Source organism: Cetorhinus maximus, chromosome 2 (genome assembly GCF_964194155.1).
Source record: "Cetorhinus maximus chromosome 2, sCetMax3.hap1.1, whole genome shotgun sequence".
NCBI classification, from domain to species: Eukaryota; Metazoa; Chordata; class Chondrichthyes; order Lamniformes; family Cetorhinidae; genus Cetorhinus; species Cetorhinus maximus.
The window spans coordinates 121,287,232-121,311,788 of NC_135880.1; the positions used below are offsets into that span (position 1 = coordinate 121,287,232).

At 43.3% G+C, this 24,557-nt stretch overlaps 1 protein-coding gene across 1 annotated transcript in view; it reads right to left on the bottom strand.

Annotated features, from left to right (window-relative positions):
• slc12a2 (solute carrier family 12 member 2) overlaps positions 1-6,569 on the bottom strand; it is a 253,622-nt gene extending 247,053 nt beyond the window's left edge. The window contains exons 1-2 of the mRNA XM_078569009.1: positions 6,431-6,569; positions 5,457-6,149 (exon numbers count right to left, since the gene is read on the bottom strand). Coding sequence (XP_078425135.1) covers positions 5,457-6,104 — 648 coding nt within the window. The 5' untranslated portion in view covers positions 6,105-6,149; positions 6,431-6,569. The remainder of the gene's footprint in view (positions 1-5,456; positions 6,150-6,430) is intronic.
• Between the last annotated feature and the right edge of the window lie 17,988 nt (positions 6,570-24,557).

The window sequence follows — 24,557 nt, forward strand, 5'->3', positions numbered from 1 at the left end:
ATAATATGCAAGAGATGCGAATTAGCATCAAATATTTTGGAGTATGGGTGCAAAGGGGAGCTACTGAATTAATATGTACAATTAGACAATTCAGGCACACATCCAAAATTGGATAATTTTGAAAACAATCAATCACTGTAAAGTTTCATCGCCACAACGTGACTGTTTACATTTCAAAGTGAAAGATGATGGCCATATTAAATGGAATCTTAAACAATTTGATGCAAAAGATATGCACATTCGTATCAGTGATAAAACACAAAGTTACAATGATGACTTAATGGTAAATACACTGTGTGCTGTAAAACTAAAGAGATCGGAAAACTTCCACTGAAAATCTGCACTGAATGTGGCACCTCTACAGTCAAAATAGCTTGATGTTTGCTGCCTAGACCTCACAAACTTAGACTTAAGAGTCACAAGGATAAGGCACCAGATGATGGGTGACACCAAAAGAGCTGCATCCCAGCATAAGCCATTGCCTTCAGGATAAAGGCCTACTTCCTGCAGAAGAGAAAGGCGGCCAATATAAAACGTTCCAAACATATTTTGATGTTGTCCATTATACTCCCACTAGCACTAATCTCAAGGACGCAAGCAGGCCATGGTAATTCACAAGTCTGCCAACAACCATCGATTCCTCCTACTTGCTTTGATGAAATCATACTTTGTGGTACGTAGCTGAACATATATATATGTGGGCACAATGCCCACAGAGGCAGAAAGTGGCCCTTGGTTAGCCACTTAACTGGCTCAGACTCCTGGCAAGGTGGCCACCCTGACACCTTTCCCACCACTGACAAAATAGCATGGTGAAGTCGTGGTGGGGTGGTGCAAAGAAAGGAAGCCCTTTTCCCATCATTTTGCCTCTCAGTCTAGCACCCATTAGCCAGTAAAATTCCAGCCTTAGTTTTTTTTTATTATTTGATGTCAAAGAGGAAAAAAAATTCTAAATCCAAAAAGACGGCAAGGAGTTTGGCAGTCAAAAATGGAGGCCAAGTCTATCCGTTGAAGGCTGCAGTCATACCAATCTTTCATCCCTTTTGATAACGCCATCAACAACAAAAGACAAAAATGAATCTCATGTACATTATGGTTCAATGTTCATTCACAGCTGGAATTCTAAACTAAGCAACTTTTTCTAAAAACAAAATCTATATTTAACAGTCCACGTGTTATATTTGAGTAGCAGAGAATGGAGTCTACAATTAAGTACTGTTACATATTTTTGAATTCATTCATGGGATTGGAGTGTTATTGTCCATCACTAATTGACCTCAAAGTTGGTGGTGAGCTACCATCTTGCACGGCTGCAACCCACATGCTGTAGGTATACCCACAATGCCGTTAGGAGGGGGAAATCGAGGATTTTGATCCAGTGACAGTGAAGGAATGGCAATATAGTTCCAAGACAGGAGGTTGAGTGACTTGGAGAGGAAGTTGCAGTTGGTGGTGTACCCTTGCATCTGATGCCTTTGTCCTTCTCGGTGGTAGAGGTCACAGGTTTGGAAGATGCTCTTGAAGGAGCCTTGGCAAGTTGCTACGCTACATCTTGTAGATGGTACACACTGCTGCCACTTTGTGCTGGAGGTACAAGGAGTGAACATTTAAGGTGGCAGATGCCATTAAGCTGGCTGCTTTGCCCTGGATGTGGAAAGATTTCCCGAGTTGTTGGAGCTACACACATTTAAGCAAGTGAAGAGTATCCCATCACACTCCTGACTTGTGCCCATATCTTTCACCACATACAGTATCTTATGAAGTCGTGATGCAGTTTATTGAGTTAACAATTGTTAATTCTCCGAGTTGAAATCCTATTTTCTACAGATTCAGGAGCTGTGTTCTTTGCCACAGGATACCCAGCCTCTGAGTTGCCTTGTAGCCAGTATTATATGGCTGACCCAGTTAATCTTCTAGGAATGGTAAGCCCCCAGGATGTTGGTGGTACAGGATTCAGCAATGATAATGCCATTAAACGTCAAGGGGAGATGGTTAGATGTTCTCATGTTGGAGATGGTCATTGCCTGGCACTTGTGTGATGTAAATATTACTTGCCACTGATCAGCCCAGGCCTGAATATCGTCCAGGTCTTACTGCATGTGGACACGGACTGTGAGTTAAGTGATTATTAAGAAATAACAAAATGGTTGCTGCTAGGGAAAGGAAAATTTGCAGAAAAATGGTATCAAACTATTTTGAAGTCACCTTGTTAATAGGGTTTGAAGTCAAAGCACAAAGAATACTTAACATAATAAACTGCATCAGGGCTTCATTAGATACCTGTGCAATTACTGTGCATGTCGTGAAAGATATGGAGTACTTTAATTTTGGTGGCTAAGGTTGTAGCTCCAAAAGCATGGTAGCTAAGACCACATGACATCCAGCGCCTCTATTTTGTTTTAAAATACTATGGTACAGATTTTACAGTCAGCAGCGAAGTGATAGCTCTCACCACTGACGATAAAAAATGACCACAAAAGATGGTGTTCTGTGGTGTGGATTTCACCTTTTCCGACATGGATTTTACTTTGGCACCAGCTGCAGCATCCAGTAGGTGATGTTATCATGCAGTGTAAGGACCCAATCACATTGAAGAATTCTCACAGACAGCAACATCAGGAAACAAAAAGCACAGATAAACCTTCACTTTTTATTCATGCTAAAGAAAGCAAAATAAAAGAGTCAGACATACGCTGTCTGAAAAGGTAAAAGCTGAAATTTCAAACATTAAAAAATGTGTGGTTTAAAAATCTGTGGATTATCACTGTGAAGAAATTTGACATTCCTGTAGTGGTTCAAGACAGCAGCTCACCACCACCTTCTCAAGGGCAATTAGGGATGGGCAATAAATGCTGGCCTAGCCAGTGACACCCACATCTAATGAATGAATAAATATATAAAATTTGTTTTTTTTTTGGACCACAGAGGCTGTTTAGTAATAACGGCTTAGTACACAGTTAAAAATGCAGTTACACCTCATTCTGAAGCAATCCATGTCCAAATGCAGCAAGGCCGGGACAATATTCAGCCTGGGGCTGACAAGTGACAAGTAAGATTCGCCCCACAAGTACCAGGCATGACTATCTCCAACAAGAGAATTTAACCATCACCCCTTCAACAGCATTACCATTACTGAACCCCCTACCATCAACATCCTGCGGGTTACCATTGACCAGAAACTGAACTGGACTAGCCATATAAATACTGTGGCTATAAGAGCAGGGCAGCACTTCTGGACTTCCATGTTTAGCTGGGTATGTCTGGACAGCAGAAGTTGCTGTTGGTTTCACAGTTGTAATGGCTGTGAGTGCGAACAGTTGTGTTGTTATTCCACCCGCAAAACCCAGGCTAATACTATCCAAGTGATTCATTTGGAGGCTATAGTTTAGGTGTTCGCAGATGAACTTTGAATGTATTTTTATGACATTCCAAACAGTATGTAGCCATTTTAAATAATTGGGTTAATGCTCCAACTTAAAAAAAGCAAAGAGGCATGTCATATGAATGCATTGTGGTTGTGCACGAACAACAACAATTTCTATGCTCAAAATGCATAGTGCTGTAGCAAGAAATAAATGTATTATCTTTGTTTACCAATACACAATTCATCATTGTATTTTGGACCAGCTCAATGGTATGCACTCTTACACAAAGTGCTGTATATATCAGAAAATATCTATACATAAAAATGTCTATGCCTAAATACTATAAAATGCAGCTAAAGTGTAAGAAACACTAGGGGCTGGGCAGTATATCCCTATTTTACATCACCGCCCCACCCCCGCACACTGACCCCAGAAAATGAAGTTCATGTCTAAATAGCATGTTCACTAATAAAACTGCCACACAAAATGGCCCTTATTGCTATTTTTCAGTCATAGTAAACATTTTAGTTTTTCATACCCCTTTCCCACTATGTAATGAAAGGTCAAAGGTCACTAGTAATACAATCAGCTACTGTCAAAAACACTACCGCGTGCACAAACTGGGAGGAAAGATTACCCTATGTTAGTAATGTAGCATCCAATATACTGAACTTTTCACAAGGATAATAATCTACAATATCCTTTATCCTCAATCTAAAATGGAATTCAGGTTAGCACTACCCAAATGAAGTGCAATAACCTCTGCATAATCCTTAACATTTCAACTAACTACAGCAGGTTAGCAGAATTTGAATTCCAGTCTTCAGCAATTGTCAATGTGACTTCTATGAAGCCAGTTTCGGATAAGATGCCTGTGAAGAGAAAAACTGCCCAGAAGATCCCCAACATCTCCTGGCATGGTTGGACCATGTGGGGATGTTCAAAGAGCTGGTTTACTCTGAACAAGCCACAAATGCAGATAGATAGCTACAGAGAAGGAAAAGAGGTCAAAAGAAAGGAAATAAATTCCTTCGCAACACCTTGACCAGAATAGACATGCCAAACAATCAGCATCCCTTTTCTCAGTATAAACTGTTGCTCCCTTTGAAATTTGGTATTCTTGTCTCTGCCCTGATGAGTGCAATTTGAAAAGTTTTAACAGCATTTCTCTTTTTTCAGCAAAACTGAAGAAATTCAACACCCCATGGATACATTTTAAGAATAGTGCACAAATGTCACCACAAGGCTTATTACATATACTGATTACAGCACTCCCACTTTCTCAAAACAATAATGGAGTCAAAGCCTTAACATGGTTATTTACTGAAATTATTTATAAACCACTTCAACTTCATCTTCAAAATTAGACCTTAACACTCGCTTTGGATTACAAATCAGACTCTGGTATCCATTTTGTATGTTGTTGCAATTATGGCTACAGATGATTGCTGAGTGAATGTCACATCACCAGAGTAGCGTTCTTTCCATACACTCACCTAGAAATCTGCAGCTAAGGTTCAACAGTCTTAGGACCCACATATGTATACAACTTTTTGAAAAAGAAAAAGTAATTATATGCATGCACTTCCAATTAACTTCCCTATTATACATGTCTTTATTTTAATGGAAACTATGCAATCTTGTCACACCAAGTACATCACCACCATATCCCATCCAGCAGGAGGGCAGAATGACAGATTGCAGACAATTTCCATTATAAATGTGGACATAGGGATTTTTTTTTTTAAAAAGGTCAGAATATACGACTTTACTGAATTGCATCTAATCCCTTGGCCCAACTAAGCTCCATTCCCGTAACACCATTTGACCTAAAGACCACACTTGCTTTTCACATTCCTAGTGAGCAGTGCCACTGGGGATCAACTACGCTATGTTACAAATCTTGAATGCCGGCATACCATCATATGTCAACACACCACATTTACAAGAAAATAAGGAAACGTGTTGCCAGGGTTTTATTGAGCTCCATTCAAAGCTTCTAACCACCAAGATGTGTAAAATTGCTGCTTTGGAAATGGTAATCCTGCACCTACATGTATTCTAGAGAGAGAGAGAGATGTGCTAATGTACCTTGTCGAGCTCATCGTGCAGTTCAGCCAGACTGGGTCTGATGAGCTTCTCTCCGAGCTGAGCCACCGTGTTCCTGTAGTGATCGATCCTGGGCACCGCATCGATGGTGTTGTGGCCGAAAGTCCTGAGATAGTAAGTGTTGCTGTGTGTATCGTAGTAATGATGAGTTGTGGTGCCGGCCGAGTGCAGGCTGCCCTCACTCAGCATGGTATCGCCGTTCTGGGGGTAGCCGTTCATACTCTCGCTGGCGGCTTGCTGCGGCTGACCGTGTAAGTCCGATGCCGAGCCGGGGGGCGGCGGGGTGGACGCCGGCGGCTTCTCCGCAGCTGGGTCGACGAAATTCACCCGGAATCTGCCTTTCGCCTCTTCTGCAGCCGCAGTGGCGGCGGTGGCGGGCGGCTCGGCGGCAGGTGGTGAGGCTGAAGACGGAGCTGCCGCCCCGCCGCCATCCCCCCGCTCCTGGGCTGGGCTCGGAGCGTCACCCTTCGGCCCGTCTCCCCCTCCTCCCCCCCCACCCTCGGTCACCAGGTCGACCTGAAAGCGGCTCTGACTGGCTACGGGACGTAGCGGCATCGCGGGCTCGGGGGGGCCGGCCTGACCCTCAGTCTGCTCGCCGCCGGCCGGGGAAGTAGGAAAGCCGGACTCCATCCTCCTTTCTTGTCCTCGATCCTCCTGCCCCGCTTACAGCCCGCGCTCAAAAGAAACACACACACACCAGTCAAATTAAATTGAACAAAAAAAAAATGAACCCCCGATACCAATTCCTCCTTCCGCCCCCCCCCTCTCTAAACTTTACACTGGGACTTGGTGCTATTCTCACCGGTCCTGCACCGTCAGCCTCAATCTGCAATGTTAGAGCGGCCGCTCACGGACCCCCAGCATTAATGAGCTGCTTGTCGGAGCCGGCTACCCCCTCCCTCTCTCTCAATTCCGGCTACTCAGTAGTCCCAGCCCTCACACACTGACTCACTCACTATCTATTTATCAGTCTCCCCCTCCCTCTTTTCTTCCTTTATCTCTCACATCCCTGACCGGCCTCAGCTGTTATAAGCCGGCGCTCGCCTCTCATTGGCGGCTGCAGAGTGCGGCGGGGGTGTTGCCGCTGGAGACAGCGCACAGCCTGATACACTCACTCACAAGCTCAATGCTGTACAGCACAGGGCAGGGCAGGGCCCGGCTAAATATCGCGAGAGACAGACAGGCAGGCAGACAGACAGGCTGCTCAGCTGCGGTTCTCTCTATCTCTATCTCTGCTGCTCCGTTTCGGGGGTTTCAGTTTCAAACACGCTCTGTCCCCAGTGCTTTCTAAACGTCGACCCACAATATGAAAAAGACACGAGCAAAGCAAAAATACTGCCGAAAGCTGGAAATCTGAAACAATCCAGGGAGAGAAGAGTGGCCAAATTGAGCAATGAGTACATTGCTAAACAATAGCCTGTTCAAAATATTTTCTTCCGCGTATTGTGTTTCACGGTAAAGTAAGTAGGGAAGCGCAGTAGGCAATGGCAGGAAAGGTGTCCCCTTTTTAGCCAAGGGTTGGAGACATCTTAAAGAGAAAACCCGTCCATAATTTCAATTTTTTTTAAAAAATGATGAGGAAAATAGCCTGCAAATGCTGAACAACTGAAATGCACAGCACGTCAGTTAACATCTGTTCAGAAGAAAAGGCAGATTGTGTGGTTTGGGGTTGGCAGATAGGGCAAGCGTAAAGAGGTAAATTGAAGCAGTAACTGCAAACTGTTTACTAGAAGATTGTTAGATGACACAACAGGTCAAAGGTGAGATGATACAGATATCTAAATAAGACAGAAGTGTGTGCAAATACCGAGGAGTTAAAAAGGAAATCAACACAATAAGAAAAGGGAAAGGGGGGAAAAACAAGAGGCAAGTTCAGCAAACCGGAAATTACAAAAAATTGAAGCAGGGGTCGAAATAATTTTTTTCCCCAAGGGGTCTTGAGATTTTCTAAGGGGCCACTTTTTGGGTTTCAGAGGTGACTCTTTGGTTTTTGGTTGCTCTTTTTTTATTTTCACATGAGGAATTCAGGATATCATTCATCCTTAGTTCCTTGGTTTTTTTTCTCAAATTTGGATTCTAAATACAATTCCCAATTCACAATAATAAACTTAAGAATCAGATTCATCTCGGATTCCAACTATTTGATACAATGAAATGGCAGATCTATAGAGAAAGAGCAAGGGTTTAAATCTACAGAAAAAGTTTAACATATGGAATGAGGTTCAATAATGTAACCTAATTAAGAATTTCAATTGTAAACCAATTGAGCTTCACTGACAACTTAGATAAGCGTTTCCTCACTCTGCAGGACAAATAACATCTTTGCTGCTCAATTCTGGCTTATGACACTTGTTAGGAATATCAGTTCAAAGTACCAAGTTACTGCACAGAATTAAAAACAGAACCACAAGATACGATAATGCTTTACCACCAGTCTCCACCCTCCACTGAGATGGGAGGGAGACATAAATACACACAGCCTGACTGCTGCACGCCAGTGCCAGCTGCTCCCAAGGTGCAAACCCTCCCTAGATGAAGACAGGCCTAGATATAGTTATAAGCGGATCCCCCAGGACATGCAACCAGCGCCTAGCGAGCCTTGATCGGGAGGAGAACAAGCGCAGGAGTGAGAACCAGAGCCCGCAGTGGCGCCTCCCTGTCAAGCAGCAGCCCTGGCCAAACAGCCTAGCTGCTCAGGCCAAAACTAAGATCCACTCTTCCGGATGTGGTCTCCATCAGCCACATCCACCACTACTGCCGAGCATGTCAAGGGGCAGTGGGGGGTGGGGGGCGCTTCCTACCTGACTGCCGTGGAGATCTTAGAGCTGGCCAGCAATGTGGCCCATGACAAAAAGACTCACGTCATCCTCTGCCACCTCCAGCACACCATCCATAATGAAAAGGAGCATAACCAGCTGCTGGGAGAACTCACCATAGCCCAGGTCATGGTGTGGTCCTGACCAACATCCAAGTTGTGCTGCTGCCCGAGAAAAGAGGACACCCAGCAAGGTAAAAGGACAAGATCAGAAATAAAAGAGCAGGAAGGAAGGGACTTGAGATTGGAGGAGCTGGAGAGACAGAAGCTGTGATTGGATGAACAGCTGCACACAGATTCTGCCTCCCGCACTCAGTGCTTCTCCAAAATATACAGGGGTGACCTTATTGAATTTTTCATCCTCATCATTGAGTTTTTGGGCTATTTGTGAGGTTTTCAGGGTAAGTTCGCCCGCTGCCCCCGTGTATTTTGAATCCTGCATTGAAGTGAAACTCGGACCAGTCAGACCAGAGGTCCAAAGGAAAGAACGGTCAGACCATAAGCTAAGCCCTCTGTCATTGCTGTCCTCTGATGAATGGTCTCTATCCCAAATGCCAACTTGCCACCTTCTCTCGGGTATTGGTAAACCCTTCCTGCATCACAAGCACCCACTGCTGTGAAGAAAGCTGAGGGTAAAACTAAGATCTGGGCCTGAAACAGGCCTCCAGCCGTGATTGGCCCCAGACCGCGATTGGCCCCGGACCACGATTTCACGCTCGCTGACCAATTAATGGCCAGCAGATGAATGCTTCTAATGAGCTTCCTGAAGGCAGACAGCTGCCCCAGGGAGCTGCAGACCTCCACAGAATAAAGGAAACAACAAAAATGCTGCAAAATATGTCCATGCAGCACAATCAAGCACCTGAAAGCATACCTCATAAAAAACCAGTCCCCGGATATCTATTTTTACTTTATTTCCCCACGGAGATTTCATCCCCCACTGGATCGAGGTTTGAGTAAAAATGTGAATGCCGCCTGGGAAAATGGCCCATCCGCCAACTGTAAATGTGGACGGGCCACATAAAATCGCTGTTAATTGCCCGACGTCATCTTGAACTATTTTATGTCCGTTCGGGTTGGGCGCGCATCTCCCCGCTGGACGTCAAATTCTAGCCCTGAAGCTGCTAAATTAACTTTTCAGACCAGAGTGTGCAGTGTGCTCAGGAGAAAGATGAACATTTTCCTTAACCTTGCATTGAGCTTCAATGGAACAGGGTAGGGGAATCTAAGGTTGAAAACTTGGAGTCGGAGTGGGAGTCAAAACTAATGTGGCGAGCGACATGGAGGTCACACTTGTGAATAGAACTGAAATAAAAACACTCAGCTGGAAACACTCAGCAGTCTGGCAGCATCTGTGGAGAGAGAAACAAAGTTAACCTTATGGGTCAATGACCTTTCGTCAGAACTGAAATGTTTGCCAGTCACCTGAATCTAAGTTTGCATCACTGCGCTCACCCCCACCCCACCCTCCCCCCGACCTCAACCCGACCTCACAATCAGAAACAGAGACTGAATGAAATAAGTACATGAAAATTGCTGTCTGAAATGGAAAGAGTATTTGGGGCTCTAGTCAGTAGCATCGTGAAGATAAGTGGGCACCTCAGACTTGAGCAAAGAACTGGAGCTCTTTAGAAAGAGAAAGCTGAGAAGTGACCTGATAAAGGTCTTTAAAGTTATGAAGGGGTTCAAAATAGTAAACAGATAGAAGGTACTGCCATTTGAAGGGGTGTGCAAAACTAGGGGCCGTAAATATCAGATAGTCACAAATAAATCTAATAAGGAACTTCTTTACTCCGAGTGCTGTTAGAGTGTGAAACATGAAGTAGTTGAGCTGATTAGAATAGATGCATTTAACAGGATGCAAGCTAGGTATATGAGGGAGAAAGGAATAGAAAGATGAGTCAAAGGGATGAGATTTTTTTTAAATGGCAGGAGCTTCATGTGAAGCATAAGCAACAGCATAGGCCTGATGAGTCAAATGGCTCTTTTTGTGCTGTAAATACTATGTAATATATATTGTGTAATCTGAAACGGCACAAGATAAATACTATGTAATATATATTGTGTAATCTGAAACTGCACAAGATGTTACAGCAGAAGGTTAGCTCGACATAGAGGCCCATAACTTCCGATCTCCTGGAGGGTTGTACCCAGGAAGTACCTCAGGACTTGCGCTGTGGACCTCCATAGGTCCCCATGTAAGGACTGCACGGCAATTACCCAGAAGTTCAGACTTCCGTTGGACAATTACCCAGCACTGGGGACTATCCAAAACTCAGATTTAAATTGGAGACTTCAAATGTTTCTGTCTGTCTTACCAGAATAGTCACCCAGGAAAAATTAGAAAAATTAAAACCACTTCTAACTCCTAGGTAACTATTGTACTGAACCCCAGGGGACCCCCACCCCCGCTTCTAATCCTCTGACCCTCCCATTGACTACCCTCCACTCCCCCCAACTACCCCTCTCCACCCCCCTGACTGTCCTCCCCCCCTCCCAACTACCGTCCTGACACCCCCCAACTATCCTTTTGACTCCTAGATTACACCCCCACCAACCCGGCTACCCTTCCAATCCCCAACTAGCTCCCCAGCCCCGACTACCCCCACCACTCCAATTTGCCCCCAGGCACACTCAATGCCCACCCCCACCCCCGACGCCCCACCCCAACTGACCGTCCCGACTCTTCCTACCCCACCCCCCTCCCCCCACTGACCACCGGACCCTCTAACCCACCCTACCCCTGCCCCACTGACCATCTGAACCCCCCCTGGCCCTTCTCCAACTGACCACACAACCCACCCCATTCGATCCACTTACCTTATACATTCACCTTCTCCCTGGCTTCTCAAAGTGGCTTTGGCATTTCAACTTACCTTCTGTATGGCAGACGGTGCTGTTAAAAAAAGGGTCATGGCTTCCTTTCCTCCAACTCTGCTGCACTCAACTGAAGGCCTCAGGAACTCCCTCCACTGCACCTTTCTCACCCAGCCTGAGTCGGGAGGGAGTTTGTGCGAGAGAGGTGTGGCTGTATTCTAGTGTAAGTAAAAAGGAGCGGAGCAGCAATCTGACTGTGACTGCCATTCCTTGGAAGTTCTGGCCCATTATGCTCCAGGATATAGTGGAATGACCAATCTGACAATAAAATAAGGAGGAGAAGAGAGGGGAAAATTTGATTTGTAGTGGTATAATATTTTAGGTGGTGGAAATAACAGATAACCTGAAAGAGTGGAAGGTGAGGATAAAGAATATTCTGTTATATTGAGAAATGGGGGAAAGGGGATAAGGTCAGGGACCTAGCGAATTACGCAGGTTCAGTCAAGAATGCTGTGGAGAAGAAACCTCAACTCAGGGTAAAAAGGACATTTCAGAAGCTCTGATTTGGGAAATGTAACCATGCAAATATGAAGAGAGAAACTGGAAGAAAGGAATAGAGTTCTTAATGAGTTGAAATGGGAAGACATATAATCAAGATGGCTGTGGGATTTGGTAGATTTTTGATAGGTGTCTGTAGAAACCACATCAACAGGTTGCAGAGCGAAGTCTAGGAAGGGAAGAGGCAGACAAGTATGGGATGGATGGAAATTAGAAGCATAGTAATTGGAATTAACCACATCAGAGCAAAAACAGAAAGCAACACTAATATAGTCATCAACATGATGAAGATATTGGGAGGAATTTTAATGTAAGTGGACTCGTGAACTAGGGTACGAGTGGGGGTGAAATCCAGGAAAAATAGGAGAATATTAGAAAAGCAACTCTCAACTTGCTTACTGCCACATTTCATTTCAGCACATTAGCAGGCATGCCCGCAACCCCCTTGGGCGAGGGGGCTTTCAATTTCAAGGTGTTAATTGCTTAATTAGAGCTATATTTACATGCGTTCTGACTCCACAGGTTTCCTGGGGTTCCTGGAACTCACCAGTGAAAACAAAGTGAGAAGCAGCAGTAAGTGAGGAAGCTGAAGCCATGACAGAAAATATGCCAGTCAGTACTCACAGCTGCTTTCTTACCTGCTTGAAAGTGTTTGATCCCATTACTTCTTTTAAAATGTTAATTTACACACTTTGGAGGTAACTTTCCTCACACTTCGGAAGTTTGGTGGTCTGATCTGCACTTTTCAGTTTTAATCTATCAGATTAACATGGATGCTGCATGCAGTGTTACTTCAGGCCTCAGATGAGGACCAAGGTGGCCAGCAGCCGCCTGCAGCACATAGATGAGCAGTCCGCACAGTAGAGAGGGAAGGAGCAGATAGTGCAGCTCGGAGTAGGTCTTGCCTGGCACATAGGCTTTTCAGGCAGTGGATAAACTTCCTCAGCATGTCAGAACACTCGTGTCTCAGATTGCTTAGAATGTCATGTCAGGTGGGGGCAGATATTTACAGTCAGGTGGAGCAAGATCTGCTGCGCAACTGAACTTGGTGGCCATATGCTACCAGTGACTACCACCCTCTTTAATTGTATATCAATTGTGGTTAATTGTATGTGGGTAATGGACATTAACTGGAAATTTACTTGTGCTCCTATAAATAGAAACAGACAAACTGTGGTGGTGCTTCAGGAGGTGCATGTTTGTAATGTGTAACTTTGTAAATAAATGCTTATGAAATTATAAATATTCGCTCCACTTGTATCCTTCAACACTATGTTTCCTGGAGTATATCATGGTAGTAGAGGATGGTTGCCTAGACTGAAGGTTGGAAACTAAGATAAAAAGGTCAGACACAAAGCTAAAATCCTAATGCCCATTGTGGAAAATGGCAAAAAAACAGATATAAATTGTCGAATATGATTATCCCCCAATGTTCCTGGAGTTTGAACCAATTGGAGTCAATGGGAATCAAGGGAAAACTCTCCACCAGTTGGAGTCATACAGGGCACAAAGGAAGACGGTTGTGGTTGTTGGAGGCCAATCATCTCCATCCCAGAACTGCAAAAGTAGGGTAGTATCCTAGACCCAATCATCTTCAGCTACTTCATCAATGACCTTCCTTCCATCATAAGTCAGAAGTGAAGATGTTCATTGATAATTGCACAATGTTCGGCACCATTTGCAATTCCTCAAGTTATGAAGCAATGCATGGTAAAATGCAGCAGGACCTGGACAACATTCAGGCTTGGGTTGATAAGTGGCAAGTAACATATGTGCCACACAAGTGCCAGACAATGACCATCGCCAACAAGAGAGAATCTAGCAAACTCCTCTTAGCATTCAATGGCCTTAGCATCGCTGAATCCCCCACTATTAACATCCTGGGGGTTATCAATGACCAAAACTGAACTGGACCAGCCATATAAACACTGTGGCTACAAGAGCAGGTCAGAGGCTGGGAATTCTGAGGCAATTAACTTACCTCCTGACTCCCCAAAACCTGTCCGCCACATCTACAAGTCGGGAGTGAGATGGAATACTTTCCACTTGCCTAGATAAATGCACCTCCACCAACATTCAAGAAGCTCAACACCAACCAGGACAAAGCAGCCTGCTAATTGACACACCATCCATCAACTTAAGTATCCACTCCCTCCACTACCAACACACAGTGATAGCAGTGTGTACCATATACAACATGCACTGCAGCAACTTACCAAAATTCCTTCAACTGCACCTTCCAAGCCTGCGACCTCCACCACCTAGAAGGAGAAGAGCAGCAAATGCATGGGAACACCACCACCTGCAAGACCCCTCCAAGCAATACAACATCCTGACTTGGAACAATATCAGCATTCCGTCACTGTCATAGGATCAAAATCCTGGAACTTCCTTCCCAGCAGCACTGTGGTGTACCTGCACCAGATGGACTGCAACTGCTCAAGAAAGTGCTCACCACCACCTTCTCAAGGGATATACAGCAAATGCTGGCCCTGCTGGCGATGTCCACACACCATGAAAGAATATGAAAAATGACCAGTGAAGAATTAAATGGACATGTGTACACGGATTACGTCCTTACCAAAGAGAAACCAAGATATGGTCTTGGTGTTGTCGCTTCCTACAAGAAGTAGAATCAGAAGTAATTTTTGAGCTGGATGCCTGTGGTTTGGATAGTGATGAAGGTCTGGACCTTATATTAAAATCCCTTGATAAAATCTACAAGAAAGATGATCTGTTAAATGCCTATGATCATGGTCATTCTTTGATAGATTTCGGAAAACAGATGCTCATTCCATAAAAGAATATATCATGGACTTTAATAGATTGTATAAAAGATTAACACAATTCAATTAACACCATTTAAATTGTTGGATTGTGTTAAGGGTCTCCCATGGACAGGAAACTGGCTCTAACAAATTCTCTTCATCATGTCTCATTTTGAGAACCTTGCCCCTTTGTTTTGGAAATTCACCACATAATGATATTTTCAGTCACACTTGAAGCACTTATTAAATGTTCCTTGAATATTCCTGGAATTCATTCATCTATTACTGCTGTTCCAATTGTGTTTTCTATTATAATAGCCAGATCTGCTAAAGGTGCTTTCATCCCCATTCAGCCCATCTTTAATCCTACTGTTGTATTGCTGTCTGCATCTGGTATCTGGACTATTTTGAAATCTGGCAATCATTAAGTCTTCTGTTTTTTGTGTCACCATGGAACGTCTCATTATGGTTATAACTGCTGTTCGGTTCTCAGAAAAAAGACTCAGTTGGATCAGATGTTTGCTGCCCGAAAAAAAAAATCCTGGGGAAGGAGTCATTTCCTTCAGCCTCAAGGAATAAATGAAACGTTCCATGGTGACACAAAGAGTAGAAGACTTAATGATTGCCAGATTTCAAAATAGTCCAGATACCAGATGCAGACAGCAGTACAACAGTAAGATTAAAGATGGGCTGAATGGGGATGAAAGCACCTTTAGCAGATCTGGCTATTACAATAGAAGACACAATTGAAACAGAGGTAATAGATGAATGAATCCCAGGAATGTTCAAGGAACATTTAATAAGTGCTTCAAGTGTGACTGAAAATATCATTATGTGGTGAACTGCCAAATCAAAGGGGCATGGTTCTCAAAATGAGACATGATGAGAATTTGCAGGAAGAGGAAGAGGATAATGATGAAACTAAATAAATTATACTGGTCACAAGGAGTTTTAGATGTGCGATGAGTGTGTTTGTCACTGACTCCTTTAACCGTGTGGTACTAGGTAGTGTTGTACTTCAACAGTATGTGGGAAAAATTGGTTAAAATGTTATCTTGATTCACTATGTATTAAGGATCAATGCAGGATTAAGGAGTATACAAGTACGACTTGCTTTAGGTTTGACAATGACAACACATTAAATTCACTAAAGAGAGTTGCAATTCCATGTGAAAAAGCTAGAGTAAGTCATTTTATAAGTATGGATGTAATCTCTAGTGAGATGTCTATCCTGTATGGTGAACCTTCTATGATAAAGATACAAATGAAACTTGATATGCAGTATTTTTGGAAAGTCAGATGATCTGCAGTTTATCCAGGGAAGACATTATTGCACCCCCTTAACAAAACCTATTGTTTCTTATTAGAACATAAGACAAATATTAATGTCATCAGGTGATAAGTATGAAAGAGAAGAAACAGATTTTCCTAATATTACATCGACAATTTTTTCACCCTACTTTTCAAAAGTTTCAAACCCTGCTAAAAAATAATGCAGGTGTTGTTAATGAACAGCATACAAGACTAACAGAAGCAATTCATGAGAATTGTAAAATCTTCAAAATTGATGATGCCACCAGGTCCTATCGTAAGCCTCCTATTGGCACATTACTTTAACAAGGTAGTTGCCATGGGTCTAACTATATAGGACAGGGACAGAAATATTTGCTTTCTACATTTTATAGCTTTAGTGACCAGATTTAGTCTCCAATAATTCATAGAAAGAACAAAAGGGTTATCATAGACAAAATCATGAAGAAATGGATAAGGATTGAACTTGAGACACCTGCAACTTTCCTGACTGAAAATGCAGGGAGATTTGCCCATCTCATTCAGACACATGAAAATATGGACATCTTGGCCATGTACACCACAGCTGAAAGTCCCTGGGCGAAATTCCAAACGGCCTTCTGTTCTCTCCAATAGTCCTCCTACTCTAGAAGGTCCTACAATTAGTTCAATTTTTTTCTCCACAGTTGAGTGCTGTACATGCAGGGAGTCAGGCTTTCATCAAGACTAAAGTCTCAGAGAAAATTCAGAGAGCACTAAGGCATTGCATAGGACATCTGAGACAGAATTTAGTTCAGAAGATTTGGCATACTATAAAAGAGAGGGTCATAGGGAATGGAATGGCCCTGGTAAGATAAAATACCAGGGGGTGGCCAACTCTTCTGAACCACATACGATAATCTTCAGGCATTCGAGAGCCACAAGACACAGACATGGACACACTTTACAGACACACTTCTGTGAGGAAACCTCTCAACTTTTTCCTCTCTAATCTTCCAGGTTTCCTTCACAGACAATTCAGATCAAGGCAAAAACAAATCTGTTAACTGACACACATCAGAGCTAGCACATGCTCACTGCTTAAGTGACTTTGGCGGCCCTGCTCTTCCAATGTGGAAAATCAGTCAAGAGGTTAAAATCACGTACTGAACAACAAATTTGATTCAGAATACCTGTGTCCCAATACACTAGATTCTTACATTCCTGTTCTGTATTAAAAGCTTTCCTCCCATTCCAGATAAAGGCCACAATTTAGAGGGTCAGCAGCAAGAGGGTGGGTTAGGGAACCAGAGAAATGCGGCTGGAGGTCACGTGGCCCTATGTAAGACCAGCAGGAAACTACAAAAGAAATCTTGCGATGGCACTGGAATGAATTATTGACCTTAACCCTCCTCTAGTAGACTCAGTTGGATCAGGTGTCTGCAGCCTGCTCTCCGGTTCTCTCCTTCTGCAAAGCTGTGCACGGCCAAGGCTGCAACCGACTGATTACCTCCCTCCAATGCATGATTTAACAAGTTTTACAGCACAAGGAATGAACGCACTGTGTGTGTCAAAGAGCCACATGCAGCACACAAGTCACAGTTTGGCCACCCCTGGAATAGACCATAATGGTAAGACAGTACATATCAGTCATGCCAATCAAACCGATAAGGGACCTTTAACAGTGAGAGAGTGAGAGAAGAGTGTGAGACCATTAAAGAGAGGGAAAAGAACACAGAGAGCAGCTGACTGAGTAGGATTGGTGAGTATTTATAGTCTTTAAATAAAAGTAAGGTCTTTAGTTCATGTTTAGATCTCTAGTCTTTTTTTTCCCTTTTTCTTAAAGATAGTTTGTTAAGTATAAGGTTAATACTGGTGTGTATAAAAAAATGATTATAATAAAGTCTAAAGAGTGGGGATACTAGAGTAATTAATTAATAAATTGAATAAAACACGATAGTGATGGCAGCACGGGTGATGTGTTGCTGCTGCAGCATGTGGGTGCTGTTAGACACCAAGGTGATCCAGAGTGAACACATCTGTACCAAGTGAAGGAATGGCGAAATAGTTCCAAGTCAGGATGTTGTGTGACTTGGAGGGGAACTTGCAGCTGATGGTGTACCCTTGCATCTGCTGCCCTTGTCCTTCTCGGTGGTAGAGGTCACAAGTTTGGAAGGTGCTCTTGAAGGAGCCTTGGCAAGTTGCTGCAGTGCATCGTGTAAATGGTACACACTGCTGCCACTTTGTGCTGGAGGTGCAGAGAGTGAACATTTAAGGTGGTAGATGAGTGCCATTAAGCAGGCTGCTTTGTCCTGGCTGTGGAAAGATTTCCTGAGTTGTTGGAGCTGCACACATTTAGGCAAGTGAAGAGTATTTCATCACACTCCTGACTCGTGCCCATATCTTTCACCACTTCCAGTTATTGCACAATTATCTTATGAAGTCGTGATGCAGTTTATTGAGTTAACAATTGTTAATTCTTCGAGTTGAAATCCTGTTTTCTGCAGATTCAGGAGCTGTGTTATTTGCCACAGAACTCCCAGCCTCTGAATTGCCTTGTAGCCAGTATTTATATGGCTGGCCCAGTTAATCTTCTAGTAATGGTAACCCTCAAGGATGTTGATAGTGCAGGATTCAGCAATGGTAATGCTATTAAACTTCAAGGGGAGATGGTTAGATGCTCTTGTGTTGGAGATGGTCATTGCCTGGCACTTGTGTGAATGTTACTTGCCAAGGATCAGCCCAGGCCTGAATATCGTCCAGGTCTTGCTGCATGTGGGCATTGACTGCTTCAGTATCTGAGGAGCTAAGTTGTTATTTGAAATAACAAAATGGTTGCTGCTAGGGAAAGGAAAATCTGCAGAAAAATGATGGTATCAAACTATTTTGAAGTCACCTTGTTAATAGGGTTTGAAGTCAAAGCACAAAGAATACTTAACATAATAAACTGCATCAGGACTTCATTAGATACCTGTGCAATTGCTGCGCATGTCGTGAAAGATATGGAGTACTTTAGTTTTTGTGGCTCAGGTCATAGCTCCAAAATCATGGTAGCTAAGACAACATGGCATCCAGCGCCTCTGTTTAGTTTTAAAATACTAAGGTACAGATTTTACAGTCAGCAGCGAAGTGGTAGCTCTTGCCACTGACTGAAAAAACATTCCCATAAAGGTAGTGTTCTGTGGTGTGGATTTCACCTTTTCCGACATGGATTTCACTTTGGCACCAGCAATAGGGAAGCTGCAGTATCCAGTAAGTGATGTTATCAAGCAGTGTAAGCAGCCAATCACATTGAAGAATTCTCATAGACAGCAAATCTGGAAGCAAAAAGCACAGATAAACCTTCACTTTTTATTCATGCTAAAGAAAGCAAAATAAAGAGTTGGACATACACTGTATGAAAGGTAAAAGCTGAAATTTCAAACTTTAAAAAATGTGTGGTTTAAAAATCTGTGGCTTATCACTGTGAAGAAATTTGACATTCCTGTAGTGGTTCAAGACAGCAGCTCACCACCACCTTCTCAAGGGCAATTAGGGATGGGCAATAAATGCTGGCCTAGCCAGCAACACCCACATCTAATGAATGAATAAATATATAAAATGTCATATGAATGCATTGTGGTTGTGCACAAATAACAACAATTTTTATGCTCAAAATGCATAATGGTGTAGCAAGAAATAAATGTACTATCTTTGTTTACCAATACACAATTCATCATTGTATTTTTGGACCAGCTCACTGGGATGCACTCTTATACAAAGTACTATATACATCAGAAAATATCTATACATAAAAATGTCTACGCCTAAATACTATAAAATGCAGCTAAAGTGTAAGAAACACTAGGGCCTGGGTAGTAAATCTCTATTTTACATCACCACCCCACTCCCGCATACTGACCCCAGAAAATGAAGTTCATAAATAGCATGTCCACTTATAAAACTGCCACACAAAAATGACCCTTATCGCTACTTTTTGGTCATAAGTAAACATTTTGGTTTTTCACACCCCTTTCTCACTATGTAATGAAAGGTCAAAGGTCACTAGCAATACAATCAGCTACTGTCAAAAACACTACCACGTGCACAAACTGGAGGAAAGATTACCCTATGTTAGTAATGTAGCATGCTGAACTTTTCACAAGGATAATAATCTACAATATCCTGTATCCTCAATCTAAAATGGAATTCAGGTCAGCACTACCCAAATGAAATGAAATAACCTCTGCATAATCCTCAACATTGCAACTAACTACAGCAGGTTAGCAGAATTTGAATTCCAGTCTTCAGCAATTGCCAATGTGACTTCTATGAAGCCAGTTTCGGATAAGATGCCTGTGAAGAGAAAAACTGCCCAGAAGATCCCCAACATCTCCTGGCATCGTTGGACCATCTGTACCAAGTGTTTGCAGCTCGAGGAACTTCAGATCTGTGTTGAGGAACTGGAGTCCGAGCTGCAGACATTGCGCCACATCAGGGAGGGGGAAAGTTACCTGGACACTTTGCTCCAGGAGGCGGTCACACCCCTCAGATTAGGTCATTCAAATTTAGCCTGTGATCGGGGCAGGCGGGTGTGCCTGCAGGTGAAGCAGGTGTGGGGACCCAGGGGGTAACGTTCGAGGAGCCTCGGCCCCTGCAACTGTCCAACAGTTACAAGGTTCTTGCAAGCTGTGTGGACGAGAGCAGGGACTGCAGGGAGGATGAGCGAACTGACCTTGGCACCATGGTACAGGGAGCCATTCAAGTTGGGGGAGGAAATGGGAGCGTAGTAGTGGTAAGGGACAGTATAATTAGGGGGATACTGTTCTCTGCAGCCGTGAGCGTGAATCCCAAAAGCTGTGCTGCCTGCCTGATGCCAGGGTTAAGGACATCTCCTCAGGGCTGGAGAGGAACTTGGAGTGGGAGGGGAGGGATCCAGTTGTCATTGTCCGTGTTGGTACCAATGACATTGATGGGACTAGAAAGGAGGTTCTGCTGAAAAAATGCGAAGTTAGGGGCTAAATTAAAAAGCAGAACCTCCAAGATAATAATTTCGGGATTGCTACCTGAGCCACGGGCAAACTGGCATAGGGTAAATAAAGTCAAGGAGTTAAATGTGCGGCTCAGTGATTGGTGTGGGAGGAATGGGTTTCAGTTCCTGGGGCACTGGCACCAGTACTGGGGTAGAAGGGAGCTGTTCTGGTTGGACGGGCTTCACTTGAACCGTGCTGGGACCAGTGTCCTGGTGAACCGAATAACTAGGGCTGTCGAGAGGGCTTTAGACTAAATAGAGGAGGGGAAGGGTTCTGGAAAGGGGTTAAGTAGGCTTACAAAGCAAAAGTATATGGCAGCCTTGCAAAGCAGCTGTTTAAGTAATCATACCCAGAATGTGACAGGAAGGGACAGAGAGTGCAAACATATAAAAAAAAACAGCAGCAAATAGGGTCGAAGGGGCAAAAATGGTAAAAAGGCAAAATTAATGGCCCTTTACTTAAATGCACATAGTATTCAGAAAAAAATAAATGAATTAATGGCACAAATAGAGGTTAATGGGTATGATCTTATAGCCATTATGGAGACGCGGTTACAAGGAGATCAAAGCTGGGAACTAAATATTCAGGGGTATGTGACTTTTTGAAAGAACAGGCAGGAAGGAAAGGGGTGGTAGGGTGGCTTTGTTAATACGAGATGGAATAAGTATGATAACAAGAAAGGATCTTAGATCGGAAGATGTAGAATCCATATAAATGTGGAGGTAAGAAATAACAAGGGGAAGAAGACACTGGTGGGAGTAGTCTATAGGCCCCTTGACAGTAGCTATACTGTAGGACAGAGAATAAATCAGGAGATAATGAGGGCATGTAAAAAAGGCAGTATATTAATCATGGGTGACTTTAATCTTCATGTATTTTTGGAAAATCAAATTGGCAGAGGTAGACATGAGCACAAATTCATAGACTGTATTCCGGACAATTTCTTAGAACAATATGTTGTGAATCCAACTCGGGATCAGACTATTTTTTTGGATCTGGTAATGTGTAATGAGGCAGGTTTAATAAATAATGTCAGAGTAAAGGATCCCTGAGAAAACAGTGACCATAATCTGGTAGAATTTAGCATTCAGTTTGAGAGTGAGAAGTTTGGGTTGGAAACAACCGTGCTAAACTTAAATAAGGGTAATTACAAAGGAATGAGGGCAGAGTTGGCTGGAGTGGACTGGGAAAGGAGCTTAGCAGAAAAGACGGTTGATGAACAATGGCAGACATTTAAGAAAATAGTTCATGACTCTCAACAAAGATATATCCCAGCGAGGAAGAAGCATTCAAGGAAGGGGATAAACCAACCATGGAAGTTAAGGACAGTATCAAATTGAAAGAAAAGCATACAATGTGGCAAAGATTAATGGTAAACCAGGGGATTGGAAAGTTTTGAAAACCAACAAAAGATGACCAAAGAAATAATAAAGAGGGAGAAAATAAACTTTGAAAGTAAACTAGCAAGCAATATAAAAATGGACAGTAAGAGCTTCTATAAATATACAAAAAGGAACAGGGATGAGTGTTGGGACCTCAATTGTTACAATATATATTAATGACTTAGGCGAGGGAAGTGAATGTACTATCGCCAAGTTTGCAGATGACACTAAAATAGGTGGGAAGGCAAGTGGTGAGGATTACGCAAGGAGTCTACAATATATATTAATGACTTAGGCGAGGGATGTGAATGTACTATCGCCAAGTTTGCAGATGACACTATAATAGGTGGGAAGGCAAGTGGTGAGGATGACGCAAGGAGTCTACAGAGGGATATAGACAGATTAAGTGAGTGGGCAAAAACTTGGCAGATAGAATATAATGTGAGGAAATGTGAGGTTATGCACATTGGCAGGAATAATAGAGGACTTGAATATTATTTAAATGAAGAAAGACTGCAGAAAACTGCAGCACAGAGGGATTTGAGAGTCCTTGTGCATGAATCCCAAAAAGCTAACATACAAGTTCAACATGTAATAGGGAAGGCAAATTGAATGTTGGCCTTCATTTCAAAGGGAATGGAGTATAAAAATAGAGAAGTCTTGCTAAAACTATAAAAGATACTAGTTAGACCACACCTAGAATACTGTGAACAATTTTGATCCCCTTATCTAAGGAAAGATATACTTTCATTGGAGGCAGTCCAGAGAAGGTTCACTGGGTTGATCACAGAATCACAGATTCATAGAATCACACAGTGCAGAAGAGGCCCATCGGCCCATCGAGTCTGCACCAACACGTGAGAAACACCTGACCTACCTACCTAACCCCATTTACCAGCACTTGGCCCATAGCCTTGAATGTTATGATGTGCCAAGTGCTCATCAAGGTACTTTTTAAAGGATGTGAGGCAACCCGCCTCCACCACCCTCCCAGGTAGAGCATTCCAGACCGTCACCACCCTCTGGATAAAAAAGCTTTTCCTCACATCCCCCCACTAAACCTCCTGCCCCTCACCTTGAACTTATGCCCCCTTGTGACTGACCCTTCAACTAAGAGGAACACCTGCTCCCTATCCACCCTGTCCATGCCCCTCATAATCTTGTACACCTCGATCAGGTCGCCCCTCAGTCTTCTCTGCTCCAACGAAAAAAACCCAAGTCTATCCAACCTCTCTTCATAACTTAAATGTTTCATCCCAGGCAACATCCTGGTGAATCTCCTCTGCACCCCCTCCAGTGCAATCACATCCTTCCTATAATGTGGCAACCAGAACTGCACACAGTACTCCAGCTGTGGCCTCACCAAGGTTCTATACAACTCCAACATGACCTCCCTACTTTTGTAATCTATGCCTTGGTTGATAAAGGCAAGTGTCCCATATGCTTTTTTCATCACCCCACTAACATGCCCCTCCACCTTCAGAGATCTATGGACGCACACGCCAAGGTCCCTTTGTTCCTCAGAACTTCCTAGTGCCATACCGTTCATTGAATACTTCCTTGTCAAATTACTCCTTCCAAAGTGTATCACCTCACACTTTTCAGGGTTAAATTCCATCTGCCACTTATCTGCCCGGGTATGGAGGGATTTTCTTGTGAAGAGTCGTTGAGGAGTTTGGGCCTGTGCCCATTGGAGTTTAGAAGAATGAGAGGCAACCTTATTGATACGTTTAAGATTCTTAGGGGGCTTGACAGGGTAAATACTGAGAGGTTGTTTCCCCTTGTGGGAGAGTCTAGGACCAGAGGGCATAATCTCAGAGTAAGGGGGCGCCTGCTTAAAACAGAAATGAGGAAGAATTTATTCTCTCAGAGGGTAGTGAATCTGTGGAATTCTTTACCGCAGAGGGCTCTAGAGGCTGGGCCGTTAAGTATATTCAAGGCTGAGATAGACAGATTTTTAATCAGTAAGGGAATCAAGGGTTATGGGGAAAAGGCAGGAAAGTGGATTTGAGGATTATCAGATCAGCCATAATCTCATTGAATGGTGGAGCAGGCTTGATGGGCCGAATGGCCTACTTCTGCTCCCATGTCTTATGGTCTCATGGTTTTATTCATTCCTCACAATTAATCAGAATTGATTAGGAAAACTCAGACCTTGAGCAGCTGCTAAGGCACCTTGTACCTCAAGTGCCACTTGCCAGCCAGCAACCAAGAATGGGCAAGATGTGAAAGTGGTTTAAAATAATGCTATTAAATGGCTCACATTTAAAACACAACATTGTGTAGCAGGCCAGTGTGCACATCTCTGTGCAACTATTAATTTTACTCTTCCTTTTCTGGCTTCTATGTGGTGCAATCCTTGTTGCTTCTACAGTGGTAGAGGCAGGTTGCTCAAATCCTTGCTCTGCTTGCTGAGATGCTTTTGGCAGATGTCTTCTGGGTTTTGGAGCCCACAGGACCCT